At 41.0% G+C, this 24,548-nt stretch overlaps 2 protein-coding genes across 10 annotated transcripts in view; one reads left to right on the top strand and one right to left on the bottom strand.

Annotated features, from left to right (window-relative positions):
- aopep (aminopeptidase O (putative)) overlaps positions 1–24,548 on the top strand; it is a 76,268-nt gene that overhangs the window by 45,277 nt on the left and 6,443 nt on the right. For 4 of the 7 annotated variants that reach the window (XR_013283463.1, XR_013283462.1, XR_013283461.1 and 1 more), the window contains exons 13-14: positions 778–858; positions 23,005–23,121. Coding sequence is in view for 3 of the 7 variants with exons in the window: in XM_077520765.1 (XP_077376891.1) it covers positions 778–858; positions 23,005–23,121 (198 nt within the window). In the remaining 4 variants the exon portion in view is untranslated. The other 3 variants (XR_013283464.1, XM_077520766.1, XM_077520767.1) reach the window with 3 other exon arrangements.
- The window catches only part of fancc (FA complementation group C), a 30,201-nt gene continuing 29,653 nt past the window's right edge, over positions 24,001–24,548 (bottom strand). For 2 of the 3 annotated variants that reach the window (XM_077520768.1, XM_077520772.1), the window contains exon 18: positions 24,002–24,538. The gene's annotated coding sequence lies outside the window, so the exon portion shown is untranslated. Of the gene's footprint in view, positions 24,539–24,548 lie in introns of all 3 variants that reach the window. The other variant, XM_077520773.1, reaches the window with a different exon arrangement.

The raw sequence follows: 24,548 nt of genomic DNA, 5'->3' as shown, positions 1-24,548 counted from the left end.
TCTACTTCAACTATTTCCGATTACTATCTGCTGCTATTTCTGTTTTTTTTTCTTCTGTTTCTCCACGTCCGAAAGCATCTTTCATCTTCACCTCTCGTTTTCTTTCCGTCTCCCAGCCTGTAGTGGCGCGCCCGCCGCTTGTGCATCTGTTGCTTTTCAGTCCGTGCCTCCTATCACATTCCCCAGAAAGCGCCCATTTGGTTCCCAAATGATTTCCACCCCTCCTGCTAACTTCACCATTTGTGGCAGATACTTGAGAATGAGTCCCGTTGAAGCCACAGCAAAAAAGTGCACACTGAAGAAAGAGCTTTTTTTTGACTGTGTAATGCAGTTCCGTTTTGCGGGCGCTCCAGGGCTGTACTTTCACTATTAACTCTTTTGTCTCAGTCGCCTGTTTGTCTGGGTTATATATGGAGCGTGACGGAGCGCTGAGAGGTTGGAATTAATGTGTGTCTGCAAAAAAGAGCGAGCGAGCGAGAAGGAGAGAAAGAGAGATTGTGCACTGTATGTTAAGTCAAGGCTGGTGGCTCACTGAGCGACTCTCAAATAAATCCCAGTGTGACTTTCCACTCCAGCGACGTCACGCGCAGGTTAAGTGTTGTGCATTCACTGTCTTCCTCACCTCTCCCTTTTATTTTTTCCCACCCCCTCCCCTTTCACCTAGCTCACTCAACGCTACTTTTTTGCTGTTTTTCTCCACCTCATTACGCCTCTCATTCCCCTCCTTCTTCTCTTTGCCCTCCTCCTCACCACCCACCCGCCTCATCCTCCCTGCAGGTTGCAAAATGGATTCTCCTCAGTCATCAGGGGAAGGGCAGAAAGCGGAAGCGATCACAGCCCAAGGTGAACTACAAAGAGGTAAGCGGCACTTGACTGTCATTAACACAACTTTTACTGTTTATCATCATCTTGCCTCTTTTACATTATTTTTTTTAATCACCAAATGTTGACTTTTGTTTGTGTTGAGGCTCCAAGGATCGCTCACTTATCAGTGTTTATATGGTGTCCTCTACCCACATATTTAACCTGTTAAGCACTTGTATACATCACATGCCATTCAAATCAGTCTGCATGTGGTCATGGTCAGTGTGTGTGTAGGGGAAAAGGGGGAGGGAAGAGTGGACACAATTTGGCCGTGACATTCCGCCATTGAAGGTCTGTCTCATTTGTTGCAGTACTTCTTGTCATAGTGGCCTTTATGTCACCCATTATATAGTACACACCTCTAAAAAATAATAATAAGATACTCCTGCAAGTGTGTGGGGGTGTGTGCGTGTGTGTGTGTCGTTAATTAGGGATCCCCAGGGACAGCTAATCCCTTCCACCCACTAATTGACACACAAACGCGCACATACGCCTGCATCATTAATGGACGCACGCTGATCCGAGAGCCACACAGGGGGCCGGGAGTCATTAGCCAGAGTAGCGCGTCGTTTATATATCGCCCTCAGTGTGCTTATGGATTGTATGGAGCACTTGACAAACCCTGTGTTTGTTTGTTTATTTATTTATTTATTTATTTATTATTTTGTGCAGGAGTAAGGGCATTTAATGTGATACAGCGGATCCTCTAAAGTCAGCAAAAATATGCCCCGCAAGTCACACAAACCAAAAAAGAATTTTGAGAACTGCTTTCATGTACCAGCTCACGCAAGGCTGTCTTGTGAAATTATGTGCAATAGATGGAGTCAAACTTTAAGACTTCAGGTCAACATTAGGGCTGGGAATCTTTGACTTTCTGACGATTCGATTCGATTACGATTTTTGGGTCTACGATTCAATTCAGAATCGATTTACGATTAACAGTGGACAGCTCATGCACCAAATGTACGCAAGAACATACGCAAATTTGTTCATTTGAAGAGCAGATATGTGGGCTGGTCGAAGGCTCGTCTACTGTCACATGATGGTATTTCCATCTAGAGAACAAAAATAAATAAATCTTGCTGCTGGGACAGCCAGGTAACATTTGCACAAGGCGGCCAAACGGGAAAACCTGTTCTCGTTCTGGACCCACCCCTGCTGTGGATTTTGCAATCAGCATGGTGGGAATTTGCAGTGTTTGCACATACAGTAATCACGGACGTCTTTGTGTGCGGTGGAATAATTCCCCACTCTCCTTCCACTTTGACACTGTGGGCCTAAATTTGTTTCAAATCCTGCTCGAGCATGACTTTTTACTGGTTCTTCCTCACGCACCAAGTCAGGAATTGAAGACCATTTAAATCTGTTGAAGTGACAGACTAATTTCATTCAGCGCACTCATCTGTTGCCGCGAGTGGCTCTGCTTCTTCCTCTGTCCAAAAACACGATTAGCAACCAGTCAACATCACACTTGATCAATGCAGAGTAGTGAAATTGACTAGTCAATGCAACCCTTATCATGTTATCTATATTAATGATATCGCCACCACCAGCTGCAAGACTACTCCTCCTAACCAGGTCATAGTACTAAGATTGACCTGTGAGAGGCAGCACTGTACCCCTTTCCTTACAGGCTGCAGGAAAATATGAAGAAGAAAAAGTGGTTGTAGAAAATGAAATAGAAGAAGCTGAGTTGTTAGTCGCTCACTTAGCAACACAATCAAAAACCACACACATAATACTGACAAGTTTAACATTTATGATTTAGCCCCAACTGTTTTAAAAGCAGATTGGGGAAGAAGAGTGATATCCAATACAACTTTGATTGCATAGATGGAAAATGCTCAGATTTGGGCTGAGTGTCGGTATGCATGTAAATTGCTTTATCAAAGTTAAGGCACTCTTCTCAATATGCTTGCAAGACAAATTAGATAGACACGCAAGGAGCATTGAAGTTCAGAAAGAAGTTTGATTTTACATCTTAATATTATCACTTAGCTCATTTTTACACTTGTCTGACAGTTAAGAATGTTAGTGAGAGCACAAGGTTCCAAACACGCAGACATTTTGACACTTGAACAGATTGTTTCGTTTTCATTATATCCTATGGGAAATCATTGTTTCGAAGTAGCGTCCCCTCACATACTGTGTTGGACATTAGAGGATCCACTTTATTTAACTGATAACGTTTTGACTTTCTAGTTATAGTTGTGCACGTACCTGCACAATCCACGGCGTACTCAAGCCCAGACATGATTTCTTTTCAAGATCTAGATTAGTGCACTCTTTGCCTTTCTTTTATCCAGGGGCACGCACATGCCTGTACAGCTACCACCCCCCCTTTTCAAGCACCTGAAACTGCCGTCTGGTATATTTACAAGGCGCACACTCGTGCACAAACACACTTACTTCCAAAAGTGGCAGCAAAAGGACCTCTTCCTGTCGGAGGTGGAGGGAGGGAAAGATGGAGTGAAGTGGGGGGTGCCATAATCCACCTCATGAAAGAATGGCCAATTGCTGTCTACTTGGCTGTACACAATAGTGAGAAAGAGGGAGGGAGTGGACGAGTGGTTGGACGGATGGAGCGAGGGAGGGGGGAGGTCAGCGTTTGAAGTTACACCATAAAAGCCACAGTGAAAGGAAACACGAAGTGACCCCTCCAATGCCACTTTTTTTTTTTTTAACCTCCCCTCTTCATTGACCCCTCTCCCCTGCGTCCAGGCTCGCTCCTCCCTTTGTTGATGTGTGTGCAGATTGCCCCATGGATGGACCAGGTGTACTTTATAGTACTCCTTCATGTACTTCAAACGCTAATAGTCCAATTTCACTTCGGCCCCCTCCTCTATGCATCTCTCCCCACCAGCCTGTTGTTTGAATGTTATTGAGAGCAGAATTGTCAGGGGAGAGAAAAGGGGCTGCAACAGGTAGGAGAAAGCGATGAAAATAAGTGGTTATGGAAGAGCAGTGTTTCTAAGGCACATAGTTTACGTAGGAAAAATCTCACCACACACAAAAGTGTAATGAAATAATGATGATCTTGTAATGTTCTTTGTGGGAAATGTGGACCTGTTTAGTTGAAAAGAAGGTGCCGTTGTTGATTAGCAACAGGTTGTTGCACAGGTTAATTGTACCTTCTGCCATCTAGTGGCAAAAAACTATTGTTCTGCATGTCGCTATGCAGGCATAGATGAGCAAAGTTACATTTTTTTATTTTTTTTTTTAAGAATATGAACCAATAAGTGAATTGGTGAATTATTTCCCATGGCACATCTAATGTGGCACAGTAGTCAGGAATCACTCTTAATGTATTTAGAAAGAGAGATAAAAGAGGGTCCTCTGTTTACAATCTGGTCAATATTTACTGTACTTCTGACTTCACTACTTTATTGTCGGTTAGTAAGAGACTCTTGCGCGGTCTGATCACTCTAAATTCGGATTACGTTGCCATAGGAACTGAATTCTGTCGTTAACTGAAGACTCCCTGTTTCCTTTATGAATCCAGTGAGGGAAATTAAGCTAGTGGTTCATACGACTTTACTGGAAACTGTGTGAAAAGTTGAGTACTATATGTTGTTCAGGGAAGTATTTCGCCATATAATATTTTTTATGAAGTCCCCAGAGGGCCATTCTGAATTTATGAAATAATATGATGCAATGAACAAATGTTATATATTGTGTTTTATTGTGGGTTTGAATGTTTTGGCAATTTTAACAACAGTTTCTATGAGATTTTATTTGGTTTTTTTTGTTGTTGTTGTTTTTTTGTTGTTGTTGTTTTAATTGCCTATCGGGCCAAATCAAAATCTCTCGCAGGCCGTATTATGGCCCATGGGTTAGAGGTTCCGCACCCCTCATAAAGATTGAAGCTGTTTCAATAACATATCTCAAAACGTACATCTGGATTCAACTATTTAGCTTGTATTTGATTTTGTACAAAATTGTGCAACTTCCATGCAGGAATGGACAAGTTATCCTTTTGAAATGTCAAAGTGAAGGGGTTGCATAATTGTCTTGGTGGTCCCAAGGGAGTTGGGGTTTGGATTTTTTGAATGCACCTCGTGTCTCTTGCTAAACGCGAGTGTTGTAAATGTTTACTCCTGTTGTGGTCCACTCTGTTTTACAGATGAACCACTAAGGTTGAGTACACAGTATTACAAACGATAAGAACAAATTCACATACTAGCAACTGCCTGTTTGAGTGATACACACACGCTCAAACAATAAATCTGTTTATGGGTCGGAAGCCTATGATTGCTTGATAGTTTGAGACCCAACCGGCCATATTTTGTGCTATACACCATTACTATATTTATGATTCCACATGTACCTGTGGAGTGGATGAAACGGATAGTCTCGTACTCTTTTTTTTTTTTTTTTTTTTTTTTTTTTTTTTTTTTTTTTTTTTTGTAATTTTTATTTTTATTTTATTTATTTTTTTTATTTTCTCTCTCTCGCTAGTTACATGCTATCATGCTGCCACGATGTCACAATGATCTACACTCTAGACTCCACTTATTGTAAGGTAAAGATTGCTATATCATGAGAAGTCTGAGGTCTGAAACCCTAATATTTTAATTGCGTGAGTAAAAATTTGAAGACTGCAGCACGCTACAGAACAAGCCTGGTGATGTCAGAAGTAAGGGGTGTTGAGAAGAGGGGTGCTTGAGAGAGGTGTACGTCATGTGGACAGCATTTAGGACTAATGACCTGATGGATGATTAGGGAATACGACACACATGCACACGCTCCCAAGTCCAGAGTTGGAAAGGGCCAGACACCCCCTGCCGAGCCGCCAGTTCTGGTCATTCCAATAAAGTCCACATTTATTACCAACTTCCCCTCGCCTTCCTATGTGCAGTAATGTTATTGATTTTTCCACCTAATCTCCATGTCTGACCACTATTTTTCATAGACGTGTATAACGAGTGTGCGCACGTGCCCAACATGCTTGTGTCCGGTGTGCTGGGAAGTCTATTGCAGAATATTAGTCATGGCCGCGTGGTAATGGGCCTCATTTTGCTCTCATTTTCCTCTGTGGTCGACATAATGAGGCCGCCGTCTGCCCCCGTCGGTCGGAGCAGGAAACCTTGAGGCAGGCAAAAAGCTGGGAACACCTAATAGGAATTCTCTGGCATTGATAAGGTCTCTTTGAAAATAGCGATTGTGAGATGGAAAATTGATCAAGTTGTTCACTGAGACTTCCTCGTGGGCCTTCTCAATAATCACAAGATTATCTGGATTGATTACATTTAACATGCCTGAAGTGTTTCTTGATCAGCGTGGAACTTTACCCAAGTGCGAGCTTTATGGTCAGCAAACTATAAATGGCCTCAATGAACTCAATTGAAATTTCAACTGATTTACAGGATTGGTTAAATGTCTAACAGATGTGTGTGACTTCAATATAGAATTCAGTCTGTATAAGATTCACTTTTGAGGGTCAGGGAAGCTTCACATTTAGTGATCAGTGGAGGTTCTGTCTTGAGTAGAATGTAAACTGACACATCACCTTTTGTGTCAATGTGATAAGGTTTGTTTGAAGACGATATTTACACTTACACTTCATCCTAATAAACACATTCAAGGCAGGGTGTAACCCTGGATTCTTGACATTCCTTCCGAGTTTGAGAAAATGTATTCCGTTCCATTTGCAAGCTTGATTTCTACACTTGTTCTGTCGTGCATGGTAAAATAAGAACGTGTAATATGGTAGTCACTCCTGATGCTGCGGGCAGGCAAAAATGCTGCCGTCACCTCATTTGCACCTCCACTACAGTCTGCTCCTTCCTACTAGAAGCGATAGGATCCTATGAGAACGTACTATTTGGTTTCTGCTCGTTAGAAGAGCAGCTTACTGAGTTTTTGTGGAAATAGAGTGGACTTCGATGGTCTTTGGAGCCAAGATTGAGATGTATAAATGGTTAAAGATATGTGGTTATATTCAGGGATTTTTAATAGTTCAGCGTGATTTAAGTTAGGGTGGAAGAAGTGCAGAAAATACCGCTGGTATATTTCAAAATTATGTGGAGTTCCTAATTTCTATTTTAGGATACAATCAACAGTTGCGTGATTATTTGAAGTAGCATTTTCAAACATGAATCCACCAAGGCAGAGAGCGAAGAACACAACACAAACATTTTTTTCTATTAAAGGAGGACTCGATTGAAGATTTTCAAATGACCCAAAATGCGTTATACCTAATCCATGTTGCTTCCTTTCAGTTGCCTTTTCCTTTTTAATAGTTTGACGTTAAAGAAGCGTACCTGTCGTGCTTTCAAAGCACTATTTCTGGCAACTCTGATGTTTAGGAGATCTTTCACACATCTGTTTTTCCTACATCTCTGTTTTCCCATCAATGTCTCTTGGTTTATATTGCCTTCTCAGCCTTCCATCACCTCTTCCCTTTCTCTTTGGTCCTCCGCCTCTGGCGTTTATTGCCAATGAATCAGAGATGATGCAGGAGAGGTGCAATAGGAACCTTCAGGGAAATGGCAGGTTGTTTCCGCACAGGCTTCATCACAGCAATATGGGAATTGGTCAGAAGAGCAGCATACGCTATATGTCTTTGTACATTATTCCGTCATCAGATCTACTGAGGGATCAGCTCGGTCCACTCATATAACCGCACCCCTTCAGTTTCACACACATCATGCATGATATAGCTGAGAGGTCAGGCAAGTATTTTAAACTTTAGTTCTGTTTTTTTTTGTGATGAAAGTGGATGTTGAAAGTCATATTTGTTGGAAATGTTGTGATAAATGAACGAATATTGTTGTATAGTGGTGAGATAGCCTTCGTTTGGGTTTTCCTGAGCAGGAGCTGCGAAGGAACAAATGGATTGACAGAAAGTGGAATGGACTGACAATTCCACACCAGGTGAAAGGTTAATACGCTGCCATTGATAGACAAGATGACAAAAAGTGCTCACATGCTGTAGCCGCCGTAGAAAATGGGCTGCTTTATTTGTGAGATAAGACTAAAGGCTATGAGGTTCAGCCGAAACTTTGACTTCAAATCTGTCATAACGACAGGTAGCCACAGTAAGTTTATCCACATCATTCAATATGACTATAAAGGCAAGGCAAGGCAAGGCAAGGCAAGGCAAGTTTATTTGTATAGCACATTTCATACACAAGGCAACTCAATGTGCTTTACACGAGGAAAGACAACACATAAGCATCAAGAAACAATAGTTAACATTCAGAGGAAGAAAAATAAATGAAAATAGGTTACAGACTAACAATCTTAAAACATTATTCAACAAACTTTAAAAAATTTAACATAAGGAAGTTTAAAATGATAATGATAAAAATAAAAATAAAAATAAAAATTAAAAAAACACTTAATTAAAGCTGTTTAAAAGTCCCTAATCAAAGGTATAAGAAAAAAGCAAAGTTTTTAACCTGGATTTGAAAGCATTTACACTCGGGGCTGACTTCACTTCTGTTGGTAGCCTATTCCATCTGTGTGCAGCATAATAGCTAAATGCAGCTTCACCATGTTTGCTTCGAACTCTGGGTTCCACTAGTTGGCCCAAGTCTGTGGATCTCAGAGCCCTGCTGGGTTTGTACTCAATCAGCATTTCTTGGATATATTCAGGACCCAAACCCTTTAGTGATTTATAGACGAGTAGCAGAACTTTAAAATCGATTCTACAGCTGACAGGGAGCCAGTGTAAATCCTTAAGTACTGGAGTAATATATTCTGATCTTTTTGTTTTGGTCAGAACTCGAGCTGCAGCGTTCTGAATGAGCTGCAATTGTCTCATGTTCTTTTGAGAGAGTCCAGTCAGAAGACCGTTACAGTAATCTAGTCTGCTGGAGATAAAAGCATGGATAAGCTTCTCTTGGTCTGCTTGAAGCATGCAGTCCTTCAGTCTGGATATGTTTTTCAGCTGGTAAAAGGCTGTTTTAGTGATGAATTTAATATGATTGCTGAAGGTCAGATCTGAGTCTATTAGTACCCCAAGATTTCGAACTTGGCCTTTAGTTTCTAAAGACAGTGACTCAAGCTGTTTTTTAACAGCAATCCTCTTTTCTTTATTGCCGAAAACAATGAGCTCCGTTTTGTTTTCGTTCAGCTGAAGGAAATTTTGGTTCATCCAGTTGTTAACTTGCTCTAGAGAATGACACAATGCGTTAATAGAACTGCTGTCATTTGGTTAAAAATGTGGTTTAAAAAAATCATCTAGAATAGCACTCAGTAGACGCAAACCTCCGCTATGGCTGAAATTGTACACCATCATAGACGTAGTTTTAACTCAGAAAAAGTCCCCGGTTTGTGCCAATTTTTTACAGGTTTTCCTTGGCCCACTCTGTCCTCACAAATATCCAAGTAAACAGTCAGGAAAACATTGGTTTCCACATTTGCAACATCCCCAGTCCTCTCTGATGAGACATATTTTCTTCTGTTTTGTCATTCCTCATAGATGTTAGTTAAATGTGCAGAGAAGGGAATTAACGAAGTACAAATACTTACTGTTGCTGTACTTTGTACTTTCCTGGGTATTTATTTTTGACTACTTTTTACTTTTATCTGTTACATTTTAACATGAGTGTGTACTTTTTATTTGATACTTTTTCAAAGCAAGGTTGTTACTTTTGTTTTTAAATGCATGAAAACAATTAACATACTTGACCTGGAAGAAAAAGCAGCCGTCAATGTCTCTTGGCTCCGCCAATCATATGAAGCGTTACACACGGTTCCGTACATCCCAGCTTGTGATTGGCTCTTCGACATGCTATCACATGACGTGCAATTGGCTAGATTAGAACAACCTGTAAATATGAGGGCAATGTGTGCCATCGCTACAGATGACAATTTGAACTTGATAAGAACGCTGCAGATGGCCAGTCAACTATATGAAAGAAGGTTCAATCATGTCAGTGATGATTGGACCAGCAACATGAGCGAGTAATACTCGACGCAGGGAGTCAGAGAGTCAACTGGCTGATGTATACCCATTTTTTGGTCTAATATTTTTCAAGTTGATGTAGGAGGAAACACTCGGTAAAAATACTTTTTACTTCTACTCAAGTACATTTTAGAGCCTGTACTTTTTTTTACTTTTACTTGAGTAATTGAGTAAATACTTTTACTTTTATCAGTTGTTTTTTTTTTATACAAGTAATTGTACTTTTACTCAAGAGGAGAATGTCAGTAGGCCTAATCTGTAAATGTGACTTGTCACATTGGTAGAAACTGCTCTTGGTTTAGCTATATACGTACCAGTATACTACAAAACGCATATTACATCACATCATAAAAATGCTAATAAGAGAATTTTATTTCTGCATAATGGCCATGAACCTAAGCCTAAGTCATGTTAGAATTTTAGTGAATATTAGAGGAGCAGGCGTATACAAGATGCCGATTGTGTCTTGTGAACTAAAACTTGTAACTTCTGGCCATGGTCATTAGAGTCCATATGTCAAGAGGAGGCCCTGAAGTCTTTGACAAGGCTTTGCCTTTATGCCTGTGTTTGTTCAACTCACCTTCCTAATTCCTACATGCGTGAAATTAAGATATTTAAAATCCTTCACATGAAATCGAGGGATGCAAATGGAGAGGTTCCTCGGTTTACAACGGAGTTGTGTTCCTAATTATGTCATTAATAGCTGCCATATTTTCACTTTTCACGTTACTGTTCTATGTATATGACATTAACACAAAATTAACACTAAATACATATGCTGGCTTGGACGTGTATTGGCACTGTGTAGTTGGTTACATAGCTGCAGTGATATCGTCCTGTGCTGGATTCTGTGTAAAAGGGATATTACACCTCTGGTGCCACAATTTTGCATGATCTCTGTGCATCATCTCTGCATGAAAGAGGCATCTGTTGTGTGAAATGCTGGCCAGGAGCGAGTGATAGCGTTGAAGGAAATGTGTGGCAAACCTCTGCTCCTGCCTTCTCTCATGCTAATCGTGGCATCAATGGGTTGTTGTTATCAGGCTTCTTCAATGACTTTGTGTTTTAATTTGACCCAAGAAACAACAATTAGACAAAGTGGGTAAGATTTGTGCCGTGCGGCGAGACACTCTTATTTTCCACGGTTGAAGGTAGACAATTCCAATCTATCAGCAGCAGCAGACTTTTTATTCGGAGCGATGGCTCCGTTCGTGTTGTGTTAATGAGCAAAGGGGATAAAACGCGAGAGTGCCAGCGTGTATTTGTCTCATTTATCACTCAGCAGCAGTTCATTTTTTTTTCCTTTTTTTTTGGGGGGGGGGGGGGGGTGGTCGTGTAAAACTCACAGTCAGTATGCTCTCGAGTTTGTGGGGGGGGGAGGGACTCCTTGCTGTGTGTCTCTTTAAGTGTTTGTCTGTGCGTGTTTGTTAATGCAGTTATTTACTGTACAATTGTATACTGTTGCTTACTATGCAACAGATGACCGATTGAGCATGTTGACAAGCTGTATCTTGATAGACTCAATAAGTGTAAGTTGTCGGTACAAAACGTAAAAAGGGATGAAATAGGCACACGCAATAATCGCAGTGGTAAGCAAATACCTTTTCACGGATACGTTTGCAATTTCATGGTTGATATGATGACTTTTTTTTTTTTTTTTTCTTTTGCCACTGCTTTGAGACTCTCTTCATAAAACTGTTCTTGGTGACACCTCATAGATTTCATAGGTACGCTGGCTAATGTTTTGCCATGTAATTATCGCAGCGTGCTAAGCGCTGAAACATCTGTCGGTCCCACTAACGACTAGTGAGCCAATGGGGCCCTCTGACGGCCCTAACGCAATTAGCCTCATCAAAGACACGCGCACACACACAGTTGCACACACGCATACATGCATACGCATGCAAAAGGTGATGTCAGCTTTGTGCTCTTGTGTTCCAAAGATGATGGATAGCCTTGGATGCGAGACCAATCACCAGAGGTCTGTGCGTGCATGTGTTGTCAATGGGTGTATAGAAAATTCTTAAAACCCCTCTAACTAGCGCACATGTAATCTATACTGCTTTCTTCACTGTTTGTTTACATGCTCATCAATATTCTGATATGAAGCCAATAGCCAGAGTCTTGCTCACACATTGTATTTTAGGAGTAAAGCAGAATTATTGATTAGGAGTTGTCTCAATTATAAAATGCTATGAGAGAGAATATTGTGCAAAAGTGCAGTGTTGAACACAAGGCTTGGTACAGTATAATAATCAATTAACAGATTATTATTGAGTTTATTGTGTATCATTGATTGTTCTTGAAGCCATTCAAGATCCCTGGCTGTAATCTGTTGGTTCAGTCTTTCTTTGCTGTCTAAAGGGCAAAATAGAATTAGCTATGAGATGAGGTATAGGCACACAGACCTCCATATATAGAGCACAACTTCTTCAGTCAGCTCTATTGTGTTCATTATAACATCGACTTAGAGAAAAGAGCTCAGAACATTCAGAGATGTTTTTTATCTGCCATTTGAAGGTTTTAGAGAGAGTAAAAGTGTGACTTATTCCGTAACTGTAAACGAGATGATACATTTGTTAGCATTTGTGGTGCGGTTGAGTGGCAGCCGATCCCACTGACTGCGAGAGGCGACTGGTCACAGGTGTATGGAGGTTTTGTATGGAGGAGCAAAAATGCCAAAATGAATAAATAAATACAAGTGAAAATAAAATATATAAAAACCTCATATAGCAGAGCAGAGCATTTTTATTTATTGGCATTAATTATATTTATATATTTATTTTTGTATTTATTTCCACATTAATTTTAATATTTATTTTTTTAATCTTGTTTTTTTTTATTTTTGCATTCATTTTTACGATATATATTTTTTGTTTTATTTAAATTTCTATTGTTTTTGTATTAATTTGTTTTATTATATTTTTTATATCCATTTTGTTTTCTTTTTTCTCACTTTTATTTATTTATTTTTTATTTTGGCATAGTTTTGGACTAGGCGTTATAAAAAAGGGACAAATAAATAGCAAAAGATGAGAATAAATCATTTGATGCAAGGAAGATTTGTCGAGGTCTTGCTTGATATATCAGCCATGATGATGACGGCCACGTTGAACTTTTGGTCAACTTCCGAATTTCACGGTCTTCGGATGGTTCAACCTTAGAGGCTGCGAGTCGGGAAGCCGTGGTGGTGACAAATATGTTCCCCCCACAAAAAAAGCTGTAATTCACTCTGCCAAGGGATGACAACATGGAATTATTGTCTCACTCCATCCAAAGTCTGCTGTAATCTAGGATCTCGTTAGACAGGCAGGCGCACTCATGTGAAAGCCATTGAGTCGGTGCCAACTGCAGGCAGCTTGGGCGTCTGGGCTATCATGTGACGCGAGGCTGGATGTGGGCTTATCACAGCAAATAGACAGAAGGATTATCTTCCCCAGGAGTCACCACTTTTTAATGTTAGGCAAACAAAACATTTGAAGTTTCTCTGGATGTGTTTTTATCTTATCTCTTTTTTTTTTTTTTTTCTTTCCCCGCGCCCTCTCGTCTCTATAGCGCTTTCGGCCATTGGCTAATGTGCCCAGCGTGTGCGGCTATATGGTTTTATGAGCATTTCCCTGCATGAGATAACTGCTTTTAGTCCTTTCTGAATACCTCCTGTCTGCTCTGTCTTCAGACACAAAGCAAATTCACTGAGTGTTTTCCTTAACATGACCTTTCTGCTCATTGGCTCTGGCTAGCGTCTCTGTGCAGTCTCCTCTTCACTCGGCAGTCGCTGCCACTCCCTCCTCTTGTTTGCAAGTCATCCTTCGTCTTTGGTCTGATCTTTCTTGCTCTTCCTTATACCCAACAACAGAAACATGTCATGTTACAGATTAGGGCTGCACAATATATCGAAAAAATATCGATATCGCGATATTGGCCCTTGCAATATGCATATCGCAAAGGCACGCAATAAGTTTTATATGGAATTGTATGCTTTTTATATGAATTTGACCAGTCAAATGCTAACTAAAATGTGCATCGCCATTCAATAGTTGAAAATTATCAAGACATAATTACAATTAATTAACTAAGATTACATTAAGGTTGCTTATTTTGCCACATGAAAAAATTATTTCTTTCATTAGGTTACAAAAATGTAATTTCTTTAGGTACATGTTAAATATCGCAATATCGATATCGCTATGTTCAGCAAGTATATCGCATATCGCATGTTTTTCCAATATCGTGCAGCCCTATTACAGATACTCTCTCTAGTCTGCATTCAGTTTTCGACTCATTCTCGGCGTCGTTGAACCTGTACTTTTCCCAAATTAAGCCACTGCTATCTGTAGTCTATCTGCTCTTTCTAGACATTTTTTATTTTTAATGTGCAACATTACTAGACTGATGTAAAGACCGAGCTCCCTTATATCCCACAATGATTGCAGATAGATCATTTTGTGTTCCAAAACATGTTTTTTTTTTAGTCACTTGTCTGTAGTTGGTCTCCTCTTTGTGGGCGTGTTTGGTCTTGAACCTGGAACCTTACTGGGTTAAGCCACTGCTGCCCCCGTTCTGCCCGTGCCCCTTAACCTCAGCAATTATCAAGAGCAGCAGCCACCACCACAAATATTTATCTAGGAGTCCTTGAAGGAAGCTGCAGTTTGGCCAGAGGTTACCGATGTTTCTTTTCAAGCCTCAGGGATGATATTTTACCTCCCACACCCCACGAGATCCGGGGCCAGAACAAATGACAGGAGGAAATTAAATATGGGAGTGCTGCTATTTTCAGCCCTTAGTCACATTTCATACTTGAGCACCTTATTTGTTAAGACGGCGGGGTGTTAAGTGTCTATGAGATAACTGAATTAAAGATGAGCTTTTCTGCGGATTCTGGCAAGGGTTACTGAGTTTGAATGTTCGATGTTTTGGTCTCCCTCAAACTTGTCTGGAAAGTACCTCCACAAAGGGAGGAATAGTTCATTGAAATTATTAGGTGGATTTATTTTGTAAATGTACAGCGCGTCAGGTTTACGACAGTCCGATATACAAGGTGTAGAGGTAATTGACATTGCGCAATATGCTAGTTTGTATTGCGGCATAAGAACACAAGGAACGCTCAGTTAGCGCCATAATTACTCTGTTTTTTTTATTGGCTTTTATATTTATGAGCTAGGTTGACTGTAACTGGCTGAACGACTGTGTTACCATCAGCATAGTTTAGTGATAGACTGTGTTTTGACTTATGTTCAAATTCGAGTGACGCCGCAGCCCTGGGAATGGAACCGTGCCATAATCTTAAGACCGCCTGTATGGTCAAAAACTGGTCATCACCAAGTATGTTTTCTTCACGTTCCTCCACATCCCCCTCGTTAGCAGACTAAAGGTCCAAATGTTCAGTTGTGGAAGTGTCGAGCAAATGCATCACATTCACCTCACTCCTTCTCAAAACAGCGACCCATTTGTTTCAGCACTCTGTCAAAATCTTCTCCCTTTCAAAAGGCAATACGAGGCAGCCGCTTCCGAGACCCGGGTTCAATCCCCGAGTGCAGGCAAAATTGGATCTAAGAGGTCTTTTTACACCTTTGCAGAAGAGCTGGAAAGTGAAAAAGACACTTTTCTATCTTCAACTCCCCAGACTAAACAGAACACAAACCCCCGTCCTGCAGGGGAATTGGTATCGCTAAACTAGGATGAAGGTGTAAAGATAAAAACCAGAGTCGTGAGGGTAGCAGAGGAATTGCTTATGTCTCCATCTGCAACAGAACGACGGAATGCGTGAACTGTGATTGGACGCCAAGGGAGGCATTCGCGAGGGACGGGTACATATATGTGGGTTTCAAAAAGTGCCGGAGATTAATTAAACTCCCCCCGGTTTTGGAGGTGTGTGTGCATGTGTGAACGACTGAGTCAGAGTGGTGATGAGCGGGAGAGAAAACGTGGTAATTGCTTTGCCGATCAGGGCCAAACTACAGGAAGGTTTCGTTTTACATAACAACAGCTGCACAAAGAAAGAGCAAAGTGGTGATGGAGAGTTATCTGATGTTGCGCTCATGCTGGTATCATAAGCGGGCTTTCCCCATGGCAAAACTCACAGCGATATTTCTTTTAGCTTAACCTCTGACTAGCAACCCTTCGTTGAACCCACGCTGCTCTGTGATTGGTCGAAAGCTGTGTTTGGACACTGTGAAGATTGGGCTTTGTATACCAAGCAGTGGGACACACAAGCCATGGGCACTGTGGGAACCTTTGGAGACTTGGCACCCATGTAAAATGTACATGGATCACATAGTGTGACTTTCCTACATGTGCAAAAACTTGAGTAAGGGTGTGAAGTGGTGGCTTTCACACGAGTACATCGCAAATTTATCTCACAAAGCTACAGACTAATGCAACAGCCGGACCCAACAGTGACCTTTTAAAGGGGAAGTCAATCCCAAAAAAACGTTCTTGACAATATGTTCCGACTAGTCTAAATACTGTATTTTGGTCAATTTTACTCAGTACCAGAAGGCGGCCATTTTGCCTCTTGCTATTGAATGAAAATGACATCACAGTTGCTCAGGTAACAACCAATCACAGCTCACCTTCTGTAAACAGATGAGTTGTGATTGGTCGTCGCCTGAGCCCTGAGTAACTGTGATGTCATCTTCAGTCGACCTAAAGTGGCAAAATGGCCGCCTCCTGAGATGGACAAAAAACAGCTGGATTTTGCTACATAACTCATATTCCACAAATGTAATATTAATCAGAATGTCATGTTTAGACTAGTGAAGTCACATATAACATATTATTGTCAAGAAATGTTTAAAGTGTACTTCCGCTTAAAGGAGTAAAAGGGTGATAGTAGAGAATTTTTAAAACAACATTAATTACAGTTTCCATGTTATTAATTCTCATTTGAAGTACTGTTTGATGTCGATGTCATCGTGTAAATTGGTGAATTAATAAACAGCAAATTTGCCAGCCATTACTATAGTTTGTTTCTCAGATCTGGACAACAAATGATGAAACTCAAAACTGGTTGGTTGTCAAGCTAGAGGCATGTACCTTATTCTTCTATTTGTTGATCTGATTGCCAGCAAATGGATGTGTCACACGCAACCTTTTGTCCGGCCACGTTTCCTGACTGCGTTGGTGAAACAAACCATTTAGCGTGTCGGGTGAAAAGATGAAATGAAACATGTTTATTTTCTAAATGGGCCCATTTGATTGGCATTTCTGTGTGTGTGTTCTGAATATTTTCCCTGTCATTATGTTGATATTTATGGTGACAAACATTCCCGAGTCAGACGGCGCATCAATGCGACATTGATCGCGGCTTGCTGTTGTTTTTGCTGCAGGGTTCTCTCCGTGTGCGTCTTGAACACACAAATACACTCGCTCCTCTGCTAGCATTTGTTGAAACGTTTTTCAAATGAAAAGCAGGCCGAATGCTGGTAATGATCAGATTACAGCAACTGTAGGTCATCGCCGGAGTTATCAGTCTGTGACCGGAACTATCTGTGAGATCATCACTGTGCTGCAGCAGAAGCAGGTGTAAACACCGCCGGAGGAGATGATAGCGCGAGTCCAATGGCTAGCATGCGACTCGCTGATAACCTTTCACAATCTCCAATCCCATTACCGGAAAATTGGTTTGCAAATTCTATGATGTCAGCAAGCCTGTTTTTATTTTTTATTTTCTTAATAACTGCCGTCTCCTTTGACCATGTGAAACCACAAGATTGCAGTATCATATCCCTGCAGTCTGGGAATTTTATTTTGCTCTGGCCACTTACCGTATTTATAGACTTTTATATTTATAGCTATCCGTCATCTTTGCCGTACTTTTTTATTAAACTCTCCCACACATGCTTTTGCAAGCACTATAAGTGAGAAGAGGGACATCTTGGCAACATGTGAGGGTGGGATGTGGTTAGTCAATCGACTTTACTATGACTTGACTATTCTTGGAATAGACGCCATAAGAATAAAAAAAAAAAAAAAAGATTTGGATGACTGTAACCCTTTGCCAGCATTTATCTGCCTAACATCATTTGCCATTAAAGTCTCCCGTCTTGCTCTTTTGCTCCCCACCATCTGCCCCATCTTTGCTCCGCATTTAAATTCTGAGCAGCCGTATCGAGCACTTACGGGCCAATTAAAAGTGCGAGTGTTTGTGATGCCACTTACGCTGTCATGGCCCGCACCAAATCCCAACAGCTGCCCGGCGCGCCGTTTCTCGTCAAGACCCGTGAACGCCACCGCAATTAAAGCAGATGAATGTTTGTAGCCTTAAATCAAGGGTAAAATAAGACGGGGCCAGACAGACAATGGCGCGCTTGACAGGGAGAGTGACGAGAAGCGGGCTTGTCGCGGGAGAGCAGACGGCCATGGAGACGTGGGACGGCCCAGCAAGATAAAAAAAAAGAAGGGAAAGAAAGGGTGAAACCTTAGTACCTGACACGTACGCCGAGGCCTTTAGCCGCTGGAGCCAGAATGGCTTTTTACAAGCCTGCGGTCAGACAGAAATAAAAGGCAGCCAAGCGGCTGAATGGCATCGCGCGCACACACTCGCAAGTCAATGGCCTCTCAGAAATCACAGTTTGGTTTTATAATGTCACAGTTATTCAATGTCTCCAAAGCCTTTAATGCGCTACGACTGAACAAGCAGCGTACTCTCCCTTGGGGGTAGCGGGCAGGGAAAGAAAGCATTAGCAACACCTCCATGCGCCTTTGAAAGGTGCCAATGGCGTCATGTTCTTTGGGGTCATTGTATACAATAGATTTTATAGTCAGCAATCCTTGACTTTTTTTACTCCAGGCTTTTGGTGTCTCCTTGTTGAAATGCTTTTGTCATGGACTTACTGTCATTAATTTCTAGTGGAGCAGATGAGCATATATTTTGTCAGGGCTTACCTGTTGACCTGCCTGGATGACACCTGGACAGATGCGATGGAACGAACGGGGCAATCGAAAGGCTCACGATCAATCCAGGCGTGGAGCCATTACTGGCTCACTCTGCTATTTACTGTACAAACTAGAGCTCGACTTGGTGCCGTTTCCATGGAGATGCTGATGGATTGCTGGCGAGCACCAGAAACAGATTTAGGATTGAAATGTTTTATCTGGACAACCCCTTTAAATCACTTTGGACCGTCTCCGAAAGTGAGGCGCTCAAGCGCGAGCCAAGGCGGATTCTGATGTGTGTGTTTGTGAAGGCTAAATAGGTCTTTGGCTTGCATAAACATGCACCGAAGCAGCAATCACATGAACTTATTCCCATGGACCCAAACACCCACGTGAGTTGTTTTGACTTTTCCGAAGTGTGTGATGCACACATTCATACCTGTTGTTGTGAGGACAATCGAGTGTGTGCACGCCATTGTTCTGCGGACTGTGAAAATGCACAGCAGATTTCCCAGAGGCCTTTGCAAGACCTGGCTCAATATGTACCTGATGGCGGTTGTGTCAGCAGTTTGCGTGTACGTTTGGCCGCATATTGTCTTCTAAATGACAATCTGCCCTGCGGCGTTCCGCCATTACTGGACAATATAGAAAATGATGCTTCTTAAAGTTGCATTTTGTGTGTGGGTGTGGGTGCTTGTTTGTTTGTGTGTGCATGTGCTGGTAAGTGGTTGTTTTACCATTTACTGGCTCTCTCATTAATAAGTGAGCACTCAGCAATGGAGTTCACCTTTCCCCCATAATTGCTTTCTCTCTGCGTCACACACTCTCACAAACACAATTCAAGTAATGCTAATGAGCAATAAATCATAAATGGCTTTGAGCAAGTCTGAGTGCAAAGTATGGAAAAGTCTCTTTTGTGTTGTGTTGTAACTTAAGCTATCTGCTATTGTGGCTGAATAGCATTTCCTCGACTAGTGGTGGGGTGTGTTACGCATTTGACAAACTAATTTTTCCTACCAAGAACAACAACAAAAAAACTTAAAAATTGGGATGTCAGGCGAATTAATCGCATGACTTCAATAGTTAACTCACGATTAATCGCATATTTTGTCTGTTCTACAATAAATATTTTTTTCCCCAAGTTTTCATACTCTTGTTAACATAAAAGTGGAAAAAAATGCAGTAATGTTATAACCTTGCTCTCGCAAGATGAATTCTCGCGGTATTTGTGAGTTCACAAACTCCGGAGAATACATCTTGCACCGCTCCCGCGGATAACCGCCGTTCGGTTCGGACCAATCACAGAGCGACATTGTGTTTGGGGGCGGGATATGCAACTGTGACGAAACCAGGATAGCCAGCGCCGAGGCAGGGGCTAACAAACAAACCCAACATGGACGAATGGCTGCTACAATTAATTGTGTTCTCCCAAAAATTACTCACCGTTTCCTTGTTGAGTATTGAACAGCGAGAGGCACCTTGTACGTTTCTACCTGGTTAGATATTCGTGCTTTTCCTCCCTTCGACAAGAAATGAACACAAAATGTTCACCCGTGGCCATGATTGGTTAAAACAAACGTGTAGAATGTCGCATCGTTCAATCACCTCGAATTATTGTACAGAATGTCCCGCCTTTTCCCGACAAAATTATTGTGAAGAGGTACCGGCTATTGCCAGGTTAGTAATTCATAAAAAAATAAAATAAAATAAAATAATTCATAAAATTGAGGTAAAATTGAAAAGATGTACTGTACTCTAAAAATGTGTGATATTTATGTTGGTCATTTTTCTGCCACTAGATGACATAATTGCCTTTCTAAGACGTTTTATGAGAGCTCATTGCATTTTTCTTTTGCTATTATTTCTTATATACTCTTATATATAATCTTATTTCTTTTCTCATTGTATAACATTATGAATTATGTTTTTAATATGCCATCACTGGCTGCTGAATTGTTATGGCGACAGTGGCGCAGACATATTGATTAGCAGCACGTGTGCAGAGAGGCACACCAGGACCTCACTGTGGGCAGAGCTGTGTGTGTGTGTGTGTGTGCGTCTGTCTGTCTGTCTGTCTGTGTCTGTGAACGAGCTCTGCTTTATTGCTTTGGACTTTTCAAAGGGTGAAAGGGTGAGCGAGATCATGGGTGGGCCCCCACAGAAACCCTCCAGAGATGGAGACTCCACTTCAGAGGACACTCTCGCTCTTTACAATATGGAGGGTGGAGAGACGGAAGGTGAAAATGAGGACTTGATATCACATTTTCAAGTGAAATGGTCTCCAATTTGTGTTTGTTTGGTTCTGTTCTCTCTGTAGCCGCGACTACACGGATGGATGGATGGATGGATGGATGGATTCATTCAATGGGTGGTTGGATCAAAGGATGACGGGAGAAACAGTTTGGTGGTTGGTTTGATGAGTGAATGGGTGCTAAGTAATGTCTGCTAGATTGTATGGTTGGCTTTGAATTTTGGAGGGCTGGGTGGCTTTGTGTGGTTGTTTGATGGGCCGTTTGAAAGATTGACAGGCATTTGTTGGCTGGATGGGTGGGAGGAAGTATGAAAGGGTGGTTGCTGGACTCGTGGCTTTAGGAAGGGTGGATGAAAGAATTTGGTAGTTTGATGCATTGGCAGATTGATGAATGGGAATATACTGTGTCAGAAATGGATGGATGAAACAAATGGATGACGTATTGATGAATGGAAGGAATGATCGTGGAATGAATGACAGAGGTATGAATAGATGATGGAGGGGCAGATTTCTGGGTTTAGTTAGGTAGATTGCTTAGACGCTTGAAAAAAAATGAATGTCCAGATGAGTGTTCAGTTGAGTTTTATGTGTTCAGAAATATTAAAGCAAGCAAAAAATAAGCCTGCCAGCAAACAAAACAGCCACATGCCAAACAAATCCAAGGTCTAAAAACTCTGCTTCCCAGCAAAAAATGTTTGCTGATAAGGCTGGCACTTCCTTTAACCTTGTACGGTATTTGTCCAATTCTTGGCTTTTTTTTTCTTTTTCTTAATATTATCATAGATAAAGCATATTTAAAAAAAAACACTTAGGGAGCTGAAATTTAACCCAGATTGTTCAAACATGTTGACATTCAAAGTGGCACCATCCTTCATTTCTAAATTATTATTGTTATTATTATATGTGGGAGACAAATACACATGTACACACATGTAGCATTTGTCCAATGTTTGGCTCCACTGACTCCCATTATAAATCATAATTTTTCATGGTTTTTGATGCATTGTACACCTGATGTCTTATAGTGCATTTCCCATGATTACCTAATTTATCCTTTCAGTAGGGCCTCAACTAAAGAGAGAAATTAAAAAATGTGAGTTGCGAGTCTTAAAAGCCATAATCCACTATGTGGCACTAGAGAGCAACTTTTCACTTTTGTTTGAGCTGACAAATGTGCGTAGGTATGAACGTGACTGTTTGTTTTTCTATAGTTAGTATATGTGCCCTGCAATGACTGATAATAGAAATTGGATGGATATTGGAAGTGTGTTAATGAATTGAAGGATTGGTGAATGAATGAATGGCTGTATTGTTGGAATGGAAGTATGTTGTACGATAGCATCCACTTCCTGTGTTCTCCCTGCTTTTTCTTCACTCTCTCACACTTATTTTCACATGAGCCTCGATGGAGACCTTAGCCATTAATTTTTTTCCCCAAAAGAGAAGCCTCGCAGGGAAGGTGTGTCTGGGAGTTGAGAGCGTTTCCCTCCCTGGAGGATTCTGAATGACTGTGGCACGTCGCAGCCCACATCCATCGCCGGAATCTCTCATGTCTTCAATTCACCGCTGACTTGTCGGCGTCCCTCGTGGCGTTTGTCATCAGAAGAAAAGAAGTCGAGGCGTTTTGTCTTTTCTGAAGAGGTTTTTCTCTTCGCTGCTGCTTTTGCCCTTCAGAAGCAGCATTAGTCTACTTGCTCCCTCAGCTTTATTAAAATATTACACTTTTATTGCTTTCTTAATTCCTCTTCTTTACACTCCATTTCTGCCTCTTTTCCTAATGTTCCCCCAGTTGCAAAGGATGCGCTCAGTTTAGCATATTTATTTCATTACGGCGTTCGGCTCACTTTTATTATCTCCATGCTTCTTGCCTTCCAATGGATGCTTTAATTGACTTATATTGATGTGTTCTGTCTCTCCGCGGTGCACAAAATGAAACTTCCAGGAAATGCCCCGAAATTAAAATGTTTGCAGATATATAATACGTGCAATACTAATAAATTTAGAAGCTTGAGGTGGCATTTATATTTCTTCTTTTTTTATTATTATTATTATTATTATTATTATTAATATGATGCATTATTATTTTTTGTGTCTTCAGGTGACCTCAGATCAACTTGTATTGCTTTTGGAGCTCCTCTTAGAAGAAGCCAAGCTGAGCGCATCCACTATGCGCGTTCTGCCCCTCGCCTACGACCTGCACAATCAAGACGCTGAGGTAAGCTACACACACGCATATACACGCACAAGCAGTCTCTTAGAATAACAAGTGCAAGGTCTCCTCTTGCCTCGCGACCCAGCTTCTGAGTAATGCGTAGTAAATTCTCCCCGTAATAGCAACTCTCCTCTTTACGGCCGCCATTACTGAGTTAAATCCCACAAGTATGCACGTCATGTTTTTTTTGTTTTTTTTAGTGCTGCACAAAGTTCCTTAATGGCGCTATTAACAATATGTGTGTGCGTGTATGTTTTTTTTTTTTTTACTTGGCTCTATTTGTTCTCTGCTGCACCCACTGGTCATTGCATTAAGTATGTGATGTAATGAGTAGACGGGCCTGAATGTTGTACAATTTGAAGCAGGAATCCACCAAACGACAAAAAGTTCAGACACGTGATTGAACACTAAAAATGTTTTTTTGTTTTTTTTTTCCCCTTAATAGCTGCCTGTATTAATAGTTTTAAACTGTTATATGACAAACGACGATCCCAAACACAGATTAATGGAACATGCCATGATCAAACTTGAATGTTACAAGTAAGCTAAAATTTTGGGCTATCAACAGCTCAGGACTGTATTTGAACGCTCAGGAAGTGATGTAAGCATAACTTAGACCTACTTTTGTTTCTTTTAGAAAAATAAAATACTTTTTAAATACTGTATATAACATTAATATGCACACACAAAACCCGCCTTTCATTTGTCAAGCAATGAAAGCGGGACATTTTCATGAATTAAACAGACTAAAGCTAGACCAGCACAGACTAAATAGCTCCTGACGCACACAGACAAATGCTTATATTGGTTGTCGTGATGTATCAATTCAATGTAGTAACAGAAAATACAAGTTATTATGTTTACCACCAATACAATTCATTTAATATTTGATTTTGCAGGACATATGCAAACAAAAATAGCATTTCAAATCTAACAAACAGAACCTTTCCACAGAGAAGTGAAAGCTCAAGAACAGTGCTTATTAATTCCAGCAATACCTTTGAAATGTCCCGGGTGATGATTTCGCCTTCTTGTTCCCTCCCCATAACGTGCCTGAGTACTAGTACTTTATTTTTGTTGTATTATTCAGTGGTTAAGTTCTCTTTGCACATGGGTGACAGTTAAGGATGTTAAGCTCGAACAGTTCCATAATAAAGGTTTATTTATTCAGGTAATTAATTCCTTTGACTTTATTATTTCCTCTGGGAGAACTTCCAATTTCAGCAATTTGAAGTTCGCCGGGGCCACAGAGTGAAAAGAAGGTAACGACATTATTAAGGTCTTTTGAGGCTTTTAGTCCTTGTCGTAGGCCCACTTAAAATTTGGCCCCGGGTCCAGGATCTCCACGCTTAGTCGAACTTCCCGGCACACGGGAGGAGAGTCGTACTCGAGAGTTTCCAGGAAAAACCTTGAGTGTGTACTAAAAATAC

The sequence above is a fragment of the Festucalex cinctus genome, chromosome 5, assembly GCF_051991245.1.
Source record: "Festucalex cinctus isolate MCC-2025b chromosome 5, RoL_Fcin_1.0, whole genome shotgun sequence".
In the NCBI taxonomy this organism is placed as follows: domain Eukaryota; kingdom Metazoa; phylum Chordata; class Actinopteri; order Syngnathiformes; family Syngnathidae; genus Festucalex; species Festucalex cinctus.
This window is presented reverse-complemented; position numbering and strand designations above follow the sequence as displayed.